General features: G+C 38.4%; 1 protein-coding gene across 3 annotated transcripts in view; it reads right to left on the bottom strand.

Annotated features, from left to right (window-relative positions):
- LOC145994859 (uncharacterized) overlaps positions 1-12,137 on the bottom strand; it is a 77,842-nt gene that overhangs the window by 20,101 nt on the left and 45,604 nt on the right. For 2 of the 3 annotated variants that reach the window (XM_083131257.1, XM_083131258.1), the window contains exon 3: positions 516-721. In XM_083131257.1, coding sequence (XP_082987383.1) covers positions 516-721 — 206 coding nt within the window. The remainder of the gene's footprint in view (positions 1-515; positions 722-12,137) is intronic. The other variant, XM_083131259.1, reaches the window with a different exon arrangement.

Genomic DNA, 12,137 nt, shown 5'->3' with positions numbered 1-12,137 from the left:
TTTTTAAAATGCTAAATTTAGTCAAACTGAACCCACACTTTTTCACAAGAACAATGAAAACTCTCACAGAAAAAACGCACACAACGTAGACAACAAAAATTGCAAAAATCAATAAATGTACTCCACATGGACAAAAACAGTACGTCAAACTAATACTACCAAACAATCTCACCAGAGCAATGCGATAGGTATCCAAATCACAAAAAAAATCCACTACAAATGGATGAAGAGAAAACGTGTACAAAGGCAAAATGCTCCCGTGCGACTGTTACAAAGTGCAGTTCGCATTCTTCTATTTATATGTGTGTGTTCGTGTATGTGCACTGAAGTAGGGGAAGGGAAAAAAAAACTTCTAAAAATGATACACGCACACATACACATTCACAAAAAGGGGTGACGTGCGGTACGCATGCGTGTTCGGCCGACATGATCGCTATGATCGTGACCACAAGGGGGAGTGGCTGTAGAGGATGGTGGGGTTCGACAAGAGAGGTGCTGAGTCGGTCAGCGATTACCTTGGCTGCCACATCTTGTGAAAAATGAAGGGGATTGTTTGATGTCGCTTTTTGGCGGCCATTCAACGTTTCCTGGCAGCCGCTTAGCTTCTTCTACTGTTTGTTCGTTTGGCTCACCTGGGACCTTACTCCTTTCCTCCTCTTCCAGCATTTTGAGAACCTCGGATTTTGCCAAGTTTGGCGCTGCCAAAAGACGGAAGTCTATCCTGGAAAGAAAAGAAAGACGAGAAACAAACGTTAATCACTCACGGTCTTGAATCACACAGTGAGTTTGCGTGTGAAAATAAAAATGACAACTCGCAGCTTACTCAGACTTGCTCAAGTAGACATATAATGTGAAACCTTTTCTTGCTTCTACACGAGAATGGAATGTAATTTTTTTTAAAGAGTACGAAAAAGATGGCGATACATTGTGTTTAAAACTATCGTTAGTTAGTCAACAAGAACAGATTTGTTCAGAGTGACACAACGATCCAAAAAGCGTCTAACCTTGTCGAAGAAAACTTATTCACTTTTCTAGTAACTTTCGTGAACATTCATTTCCAATCTTTCTTCTCGCATCTTGTTTCTCTCTATTTATTTATTTCGTTTCTACCTTTCATTCTTTCTTTTTAAAATTACTTTTGTCTCTTACTTTACATCTGTATCTTTTGTTTGCTGTAAACTTCGCAAACTGGATTGTGTACTTACTCCTGAACGCCCTTGTAATGCTTAAGAGCAGGTTTTATTAAGCAAAGTTTCTGAAATAAAAAAGTGAATGTTGGCCCTGTTGAACCAAGTATTATGTGTTCGCATCACCGTATAGTCAAGAAAAGTCGAGATACCTGATCCGAAAGACAGTAGAACAGTGGCCACGGCGCCGCGGCCTGCTTTCAGGGACGCCGCGAAATGTTCCAATATTTTCACTGAAATGATATGATTGTTGCATATATGTGCTTATATATTATTTTTTACACATAAAATGTTTCTGAATTTGAAACATGTGTTCATTTTTTAACTTATGGTACTTATGGCAAGCAACCTAACCACACTAACTGAGCATTGCAAGTGTTAGATAGGCCTACATTATGGCTTGGGCGCCGTGGAAAAATCTTGAAACACTAAGGGCACCGCGAAACAATGTTTGGGAAGTCCTGCAGTAGAAGAAATTATTTGAACTCCTCAAGACGAGGTAAGAAGTTTGCAGCGGATCCATCATCACAAGGAATTTATTACTTTTCTTTTATATAAAGCACAGAATGGGAAGTAATCAACTCTATGTGCAAAATTTATCTATTTTTTAAAAAAAAAAAAGAATTTACGGTTTTTCTCATTACTATAACAACTCTAATTACACCCTTGTTGAGTTTTGAATTCAGAATCTTTGGCGTCTTTTGTTGTGAAAGAGTAGGCCTACTCCTACCTCAATGGAAACACCGAAGGGAAGTTTATTGATGGTCAGAACCCTCCTTTGATTTCATTTTACTCAAGAAAATAAATATAATTATTTCGCCTCATTCTCATAGTCAGAAATACGGCTACAGCCGGATTGCGCACACTTTTCCGGTTTTATCAATGGTATCTGATAAGCCGTTGACAAGCTGTCACAATGTACAGGATTGCGCACAAAAAAATGAGGCGATAATGTCAGATGTAAAATGTTCTCAAGCCGTTCTCACTTCTGTTGTGTTTGTGTGTGTGTGTGTGTGTGGACTTACACGTGTTTTTGCTGGGAGGGTAGCATTAGATAGGCATAGAGGATGAACCTGATTGATGGACTAGAATGTAATGGTCGGTGTATCTCCGTATTTATACCGAAGGTCACGAGCTTCGATTGACAGAAGTGATTGTTGTGCAGTCATTAACCTAACTTAACCTAACTTTTGAGTTTGAGTAAATTGGTATGAAAATTATATCTTGAAAACATCAATAATAATGACTTACTGTATTATGTAAATTGGTATGAAAATTGTTTCCTCCTCCGTGGCCGTGCGGTCAAAGGCACCTTGCTTTGGACGGCGGCTGCGGGACGGCATGGGTTCGATTTCGGGTTCAGTCTTACTGTGCATAAAGTGGACTTAAAACACCAACCAACTAACCAATTTCACTTAGGTTGTTTTCGAGGATTTAATAATGGTGAGTTGCACGTTATTTCGTGTGAAAATGGTATGGTTAATGATAACAGTATTAGTGTACACTTCTAACTTCACCCCTGCAAAAAATGTATTATAACGTTCTTTAAAAAAATCGTAAGTTTCCGTTTCCTAATATCTTTTTCGATTTAGGTTCTTCCGTTAACAATTTTTAGCAATATCGTGCGTTTAAAAACTAATTAGAATCAAAACTGTGTGTTTTCTTCTGCTTGTTTGCAACCCTTCCCCCCAAATGTCAAGATGAGGGGAAATTGTAGTGTGGGATCTGACCCCTGTGTCCCCCCTCCGATTTCCATGAAACTTGGCAGTTTTAGGGGGCAAAACCCCCCTCAAGTGTCAAGATGAGGACAAATTGAAGTGGGATCTGACCCCGAAGCCACGTAAATATGGCATAGGAAGAACATGCACATATAATTGGAACACACACAGGACAGAGCTGTGTGTTGCCAGTGATATGCACTTCATATCTGAAGTGTCCCACTTGTGTATGTGTCAGTACTATTAGCACAGAACTTCAACCGCCATCGTCCTTCACGATAGCACTTGCGTTTGGTACCGACAATCCTACAGTTCTGTGCTGTGTGTGTTCCAATTATATGTGCGTGTTCTTCCTATGCCATATTTACGTGGTTTCGGAGTCAGATCCTCACTTCAATTTCTCCTCTTCTTGACATTTGAAGGGGGGGTTGCCCCCTAAAACAGTTTTTTAGCCGAAACAAAAAAACACGTATTTCTTCCTTTGGGCCCCTCTATACACCTGCCAAGTTTCATGGAAATCGGAGGGGGACACTTAGATAACCTCCCTTGTGAGTTGCATAACAGTTACATTCAATGATACTGTACGTTTCTCTTGCTAATCTGTCCATCCTGACTGACGTTTTGTTTTTGTTTTCTCCAGTTTTTCTAGGTATTTTCTACTAGGGGGATCTTTACCAAGTAGGTATCAGGATAAGGTACTCCTTACACTTTTGGTCCCTTTTCTTCCATCCTGTAATTCGTCGCATCTCTATTGGTGTTTGCATTTAACTCTATGGTAGAAATTATCTACGTTAATTAAGTCAATCACTAACTACCATGGGTGTCGGAAGGGGAGAGGGCTATCCCTTGGAATTTGACATCGTTCATTTCAAGTTCCAAAAGAAGAAATCATGTTCTTTTTTATTGTTAAGAACAGAAATAAATTCCAGTTACTCAAATTTCGAATAGAATAACGAAAGTTAAACTGCGTTAGATAAAATACAGGAACCATGTTCGTTTTCATACTCTGCCATCTAATCCAAAGAATAAACGGTTCCACAGTTTTCACAGTTCCAAAAAATGGATTCTTATGTGAGAGGTCACACAACATAAACTTTATGACTAAAAAGCTTCCGTAATTTCCAAACCTTTTCCTTGAACGAGGTATATGAAAGTTTATAACAAAATAGAATAACCATATTATATTTCAATACACTAACGGCATGAAATGTAAAAAGTAGCGATGAACATCTATCCTGGATAGTAGATCGAGTAGATGTGCCCCAAGGATATGTTAATGATAAGATAAATTGGAATAAAATTAGTTTTTCCTTACCTTATAACAATTATTGTATAATAACAATCATAACCATTATTATTATTATTATTATTTGTGCTATTCAAGTTTCATCAATGGCCTAACTCCCTCCCCCTAGAAAAAATTCTGACGACGCCCAAGATAACTACTTTTTGAGAGTCTACATAATCCACAAACATGCAGAGGAAATAGTCAGGAAGGGCACCAACGAGTGACGATATTTGGTTTCATTGTTGAAATAGGGTAAAAAAAACAACAGGTTCTGTGGATTCAAACAGTGAGTGATAGTATTTGATTACATTGTTGATGATAGAATGAAAAAGTTTCCATGGATTCAGTGAGAGATGATATTTAGCTAGATCTACATTATTGGAATACTAATAAAAAAAAGTTGTATAGATCCAAACACTAAGTGATCCTGATACTTGGGTAAAATATGCAGCAAATCAAACAATGCACGGACATGTTACAATTAAATTTTCGTCAGTTGCTTTGGATTCATTTATTAAAAAGCTATAACTAGTGCCTGGCAATATCTATAGATGAACACTGGTCCTCAGTACTCTAAAGCATACTACTTCATACTGGAAAGAATTACAAAATATTGCTGATTCAAATATATTCGACTCTCTCTGGGTTCCCTCACGACTATCCTGCACTGCAGGTTAAACCACACAATCGCTCCAGCTCACCTTTAAAAGAAGTACCTTCACCAATTTGTACGTGTAGTGGATATAATGCATCACCGAACCATTTTATATTTCAGTTCAAACTTCACGAAACATACAGAGAACAATTTTTACAGGACTTACATATATACGAGGGAACTTCAAACACCGTTGACATTACTTCTTGTTTACTGACAACTTCTTCGTTCTCAGTGATCAATATTCGTACTAAATATTTCACCAAGGTAATGCCATAAATATGTTATAAAAAGGTGTAGTTGCTAACTAGGAAGATAATGAAGAACAATATAGTAACTTGCTAAATTTGTATAACTGGTGCATAAACAATATCTACAACCAATAAATAAATGTTAAAAAACTGTGAACAATGATATTTTGGCTACATTGCTGAAGTAAGGTAAAAAAAAAACAGGTTCTAGATTCAAACTGTGAACAATTATATTCTGTTACATTGCTGAAAGAAGATCCAAAACATAATCTGTGAGTTCGAACAGTGAGAGATGGTCTTTAGTTGTCAATGTCCTCAATTTCTGGTTCTTCAAGTAACAAGCGAAATCTCGTTTCTTCTCTCAAGTTGTAAGCCTCCCAACCTCACCATATTTGTGTCCTGCTGGTGGCGGGACCGCAAGTAGTCCAGCATTCGCAACTAATTAATGTTATGTATCCAGAGCGTCTACTGGTGTAATGAATTCTGTTGGAAGCGTGTATAATGCATCCGAAAATAAATCTGGCAGAGAGCTAGAAAGACCACGGTATATTGCGCTGCAAATTTACCGACTTGAGTGTTCCGTGTTCTGGCTGGCTTCAAGGTAATTACTAGCTTTCACATCATTTGATCTGAACCCACATTCCCACAAGATGTAAATTATGTTAAAACACGTTTTGACATATGAGCAGTAGCAGTGCTGTGTAGTTCAAGTTGACGACAACGTAGGGGTATTAATGCCCATCTCTCGTTTACTATAGAGTCATTCCATGCTAAATCAACACAGATATGTGCATTTTCCAACCTGGCCATCTCTGTTTTTCATGAAATTTGGGGAGTTGCAATATGCATGGAACTTAGTAACTATGGAAATTTTTAGTTTCGTGCGTCTTGTAATTGTTAAATTATTCAAGGTCAAAGTTCGAATAAATTGCCCGTTTTGAGCCGGCTTAGCTATATTAAATGTGCTGTAACTCCGCCCCTATTTCGCCTAGGAAGCTAAAATAAAGCTTATTGTACAGGGAATTCAACATGCTTTCCAGTGATATATAACAAGCCTAACTTTAGAAAAAAATATCATTTTGTCACGTGACCTTGAATATCTCAAAACATGTCAACACCAAAAATCTCTAAAACATATCAAAAAATCATTCTGGGACTGCAATGGGATCAGAAGATACAAAATAATATGTGCAACTATGTGACTGATAAAAGCCTCATTACATGCACTATGCCGAGTCAAATGTCCCTTAACATCCCCTACAAAATGTAAAGGAGTTATCCTGGTCATGAAAGAAATAGATTAGGTGCAGGGAGATCCTAGCTGTGTGTGTCAAGCGCAGATCCGGCATATTGTTGACTGCCATGTTGAATTGAACGCAAAAATTTCAAAGGAAAGGGGGTGATGTGATATATCAAATCAGGCTAGAATTTCACGAGAAATGAAGCGGCGAAGGTTTTTCCAACGTATCTTTAGCCAGCAAAAAGTTATACGCATATTTTTCACTTACGATATATGCGCATTATAATGTTGTCAATGTTCCTGTGAGCACACTCGTTGACGTCTCTCACACTCACATAGAGCATTTGGCAAATGGTCAGTATCACGGACTTTTAGTGCGTGCACCATTCTCTTCAAATGTTTCTGAAGGTAAAAGTCCTCCTAAGATGTTAGATCTGGGGAATGTGCAGGCCTTTTAATAGATCCCCGTCTGCTCATCAATCTACCTAGAAATTTCCCGTGAAGAAATTGCCACAATGTCCACATAGTGTGGTCACACTCTGTCCTGTTTCAAAACTATGGAAAAGTGCCATATCCCGTAAGCAAGGATGAAAAAAGCTGTTCACTTAACAAATCCAAGAACCCCTCTCCATATAAGGTTCCGTTGTTGAATATGGACCAACCATTCCCGTTCTCCATACACTATACCACATCATTAGCTTACTAGCAACAACCATTCGGCTGGGATCTGTCTACTGTAGATTATAAAATCACAGGTATTGCATATTCTTTTTATTAACTTCACCGTGAACATAAAAATTAGCATCGTCACTGAACAATTTTTCATTCCAAAGGACGTGTCACCTAATTGTTTGAGATACTTTTCCCAATATTCTTCACTATTCAACTATTTGATGAATGTCGCTGATTACAATCATATGCAATGGTTCGTGTACATCTTTCTCTCCCGAGATGTCAGCGTGATCTCGATGAGTTCCTTACACGTTAGGAGCATTCAGTAATAACTTTTTGCTGGTTAAATATATGTTGGAAAAACCTTCGCCGCTTCATTTCTCGTGAAATTCTAGCCTGATTTGATATATCACATCACCCCCTTTCCTTTGAAATTTTTGCGTTGAATTCAATATGGCGGTCAACAATATGCCGGAACTGCGCTTGACACACACAGCTAGGATCTTCCTGTGCCTAATCTATTTCTTTCATGACCAGGATAACTCCTTTACATTTTGTAGGGGGTGTTAAGGGACTTTTGATTCGTCACAGTTCATGTAATAAGGCATTTGAGTCACATAGTTACACATATTTTTTGTATCTTCTGATCCCATTGCAGTCCCAGAATGATTTTTTGATATGTTTTAAAGTATGGCATGAGGGACCAAATATATATTTTTTTTTACGATTTTTGGCGATGACATGTTTTAAGGTATTCAAGGTCAAAGGTCAAGGTACCGTGACAAAATTATATTTTTATCCAAAGGTAGGCTTGTTACATATCACTGGAAAGCTTGTTCAATTCCCTGTACAATAAGCTTTATTTGAGCATCCTATGCGAAATAGGGGCGGAGTTACAGCACATTTAGTATAGCTAAGCGGGCTCAAAAAGGGCAATTTATGCGAACTTTGACCTTGAATAATTTAACAATTACAAGACGCACGAGACTCAAAATTTTCATAGTTACTAAGTTCCATGCAAGTTTCAACTCCCCAAATTTCATGAAAATCAGAGTTGGTCAGGTTGTGGGCTGTGTTGATATCATATGGAATGACTATAGTACTGAAGGATTTTGTTTTTAAAATTTGTCATTTTGCAATTTCAAATCGTGAAAAAGGTGTCGTGGAAAGTAATGCGAAGAATAGGGATTAATACTTAAATGGTGTAACTAACGCTCTTGTGGTGTTTCGGTGGATTGAACCTGGATGTTCCTTTGATGCTTAACAACACTGAATTATCTTCGATCAAGGATGTATTCTAGGGCCTCCCCTATGACGTCGTCGCATTGTAATCAAGACTTCCTGAGTTCGATAATCAGTGGAAACACATGCATTGATTTATCCACTTGCCCTAACAACCCCCCAATTTTCACAACACACTGTATTATACGAGGGTTACAGCAAAAGTCATGGCAACCATTTTTTCCCACGATAATGCGGGTCAGGCAAGAAATTTTAAAATATACGGTGGAGACCCCGTCACATGCAATGTATTGTGACGGCACTAGATGACAGTGGCTGCCAAGACATTGAACTGAAGGAAGTGGGAAGTCAGTGCGTGTTTAACAGTCGTGCAGGATGAATGTGACCCGGCGTGAACAGTATTCTTATGTGAAAATAGCTGTTCTCCGTGGAAGGAATGCGAGAGAATGTCGCACTGAGCTTGTGGAAGCTTTAGGAAATTGTGCTCTACCATACCGAACTGTTGCGAGGTGGGCAGCAGCATTCGGGCATTGAAGAGAAGCAACTGCCGACTCTGGATAAACCCCTGAATAAACTGTGGATGTAGTCCCGATTAACTTATATGTGCATAAATTGGGCTTAAGTGGGATTCAAAACAATCGTTGGGTTTATGAGCGGTATTCACAGATGCACACATATTACTTACTAACCCAGAAATGTTGACATGTCTACCTGGTTTAATAGACATTTACTAAGCAGAATCTTATTTTCTCTCATTTTCATGAACGAGAAAGGAAACTTGAAGGGGCGTAATATGAGTCTCATAACACTACCCAGTGGTTGGATATCCGAGAAACAACTCAAGCAAACAAAAATTTGTCGAATGAACAACCAACGTCCTCTTAGCGAGCCACAAGGTTTCTACAGAACATGGGAAAATATCGTGGGCAAGCTCAGCTAAGTATAGCTGGATAAAAACGTCCCATTTTTTCCTGTTTATTGCAACGGACCCTTGCTTTTCGTTTCTGAGTTGTTGGCAACTTCCAGCGCTATTATATTTAGCTAAGTGGATTTTTCGGGCATAGCTCATGTCTTGAAGAATGTCACAACAAGAGAGGTTACGCAATGGGCCCTTGGTCTGCCCAAAGTCATTAAATAACGGTGTGTCCGCCCACCATCCAAAACAGAAGACAAAGAAAACAGTCGATTCCATGAAAGGGGGTCTAAATAAAACCACGCGAAGTGTTTTGTCTTATTTGTTTGCTTGCTTGTGTAACAAATAGAAGGTAAGGATTGTAATAAAATAATGATTTCATGCTGGAACGTCAATGCGTACATTTTGGATTTCTTTTCTGTACTAGAATAATTCCAGTGGGCAGAACATTCAGTGACTTCTCAAATAATTAGATAGTGATTAATTAACAATTTACAATTTATAATTTATTAACAATTTACGCAACATGCGACTTCATTATCTTGGTACATTTGACGCAAAGGGTATGCAAATAACCATCTACCCACCCTGTCTCATATCAGCATAACTAGTTCATATGTAGGTCTTTCCCGGGTTCGAATCCCAGCCTGGGCATGGGTGTTCTTTGTGGATGTCCCGTCATCAATTTCTTCATACTATCGATCATCCTCATCTTTGCGATTAGCCAAAAATGGCAGAAAAGCGATGTGAAATAAACCAAATCAATCAATTAGCCTAGCAGTCCTAAACGATCAACTTAACCGCGGTCCACGTCGAAATTCAGCAGCTTACACCTTGGTGGCGCGTCGTCAGTCGCTTGTCTAAGAGCCATCTGTCGGCAAGAAACTCGACTACTTGCAGCTAGCCGCTGGTTGCATAAGTTTCAGGCAGTTCATCGTCTTGGTTATTGAATACATACACAGATAATGGCAGTTTAAGTCCGTATTATGCTCACATGAGCTAAGCTGGACCGGACCTACAGTTTAAAGTTGTATCCGAGCCACTGGGCAATGCACCTTCACCGGAAGTCGAAGTATGCAAGGCGTGCAGATAATGAAAATAACATCGTTTTTGAGAGATACAAAAATTGGGTACATCCGCAACGTGCTGATTTACAATGGAAAGAATTCGAAAAATAAAAGTTGAAATATGATTTTTTTACGAAGAATCAAGTTTTCATGTTAATTCCTGCAAATGAACAATAAATTAATTTAAAAATCTTGTTCTTATTAACGTTAGCTTGCACGTACGCATTAAATACATTTTGATATAACTCGATTTTATGCAGATCTACTGGCTCGTTTTAAATTGGAGTCCAAACTTTTGTTCCATTTTGCTCTATGGCTACATGAGACACGTTAACAGAGGGAAAGAGGAAAAAGCGAGAGGTGTAAACAGGGAAAGAGAGGGAGAGAAAAGTGAAGTGTATATGGGAAAACACAAGACACAGTTTCAAAAGTGAAAATAACAAGGGAAAACGGAGACAAAGGGCACGAAATTATAAAGAAACGGTAGGAAATAGAGACAGCTTCAGAACAGAAGAAAAAAGACAAAAGCGAGAAACTGAACAAAAAAGACATGGAAAAGGAAAGGGAGAGATTAGCCGGGCTGGAACACATTTGTTCAAGAATGATGACTAGGGAACGGATTTTAAGGTGCAAAATCATGGTCGGGAAAGAAAAAAAATGTTCTCAAAATGTTTTCAAAAAGGTGCTGATAAAATGCCTTTATTCAGGTCTAAACCAGTTACAATAACATTCTATATTCAACTCTGTAGCAAATAACATAATTTATGTTATACCATTTCATAGCTTTCGTTCTGCTCTACAAAATGAGACTATTGGATTTTATGTAGCTGCTCAAGAAGAGCGAAAATCGTTTATTTTTCTGTCCTATTTTTTAACAAAACATGAAAGAAATTGAAGGGAAAGGGTGCTGAAGCATCAAAGAGGGGATAAATGTGCTAATCTTACGAAAAGGTGCAACAAAGTGTGTTCATTTTACTTCATTTCATGTCCTAAAATACGATATCTCAAATTATCGGTATAAAACCAGCTATATTTATGAAAAGGTGTGGCACCTTAAAATCCATCCCTAATGATGCCATTTGTGTTGTGAGCAGGAAGCACAAGGGACAACTTTCCTTAGCAAGTGATGCATCGTTCAAATGGACTAATGAACACTGCTCAGGCAAGAATTCTAAACGGGTTTCATGTTCTATTAGTTTAAATATAAGCGTGGATCTTAAAAAAGGACATTTATTTAGGATAAACGGTTCCAAAAAAAAGTTATTTTCAGATTTTTATCTTACCTTGATCTTACAGTAACGTGGATGAAAGATTTAAAAGTTCCAATTGGGAAATATTAGATAGGGACTTTTTGCAAATTTCAACTCTGTTTAAGCAAGGAGTTCCTGTACACTGCACGTGTAGTGTTAGTGTATAGTACCCCATTTCTTTCAGCACCCACGGCAGTCTGCACTTCTTACGTAAGACAGGTAGATGGCGCCATGGGTCCTGTGCAATTTTTAGAAATCAATGCATCCCTTCTTTGTAACTGTCAAAACACACGTCCTCGAATTCTAATGATAACGCTTTCTATCAAAACTGCTTATCTCATCCTTTATTATGTGAAGACTCAAGTTTAGCGTGCAATTCTATTTACCAAAGTTCACATTCCACTTGGCAAAGATGGAAAGTGTGGTGGTATATGCGACCAGACCAAATCAACTGCAGCTGACTTAGTCATGTAAACATGTTTAAATAGCATCCAAGTGCACGAGTGAGTCAGCAGACATCATCACAGTGTAGAAAATCGTGAAACTGAAGTTTCATTGTTCTTCTGCCAAAGTCATACGGGTGATAGCGCTAGTGGCAAGGGCGTGCCTAGAGAGTGGTTCTTGGGATTTGCCAGCCCAGAAATACCTTCGAAA

This window comes from Lepisma saccharinum, chromosome 11 (assembly GCF_977018435.1).
Source record: "Lepisma saccharinum chromosome 11, izLepSacc3.1, whole genome shotgun sequence".
Lineage (NCBI taxonomy): Eukaryota > Metazoa > Arthropoda > Insecta > Zygentoma > Lepismatidae > Lepisma > Lepisma saccharinum.
This window is presented reverse-complemented; position numbering and strand designations above follow the sequence as displayed.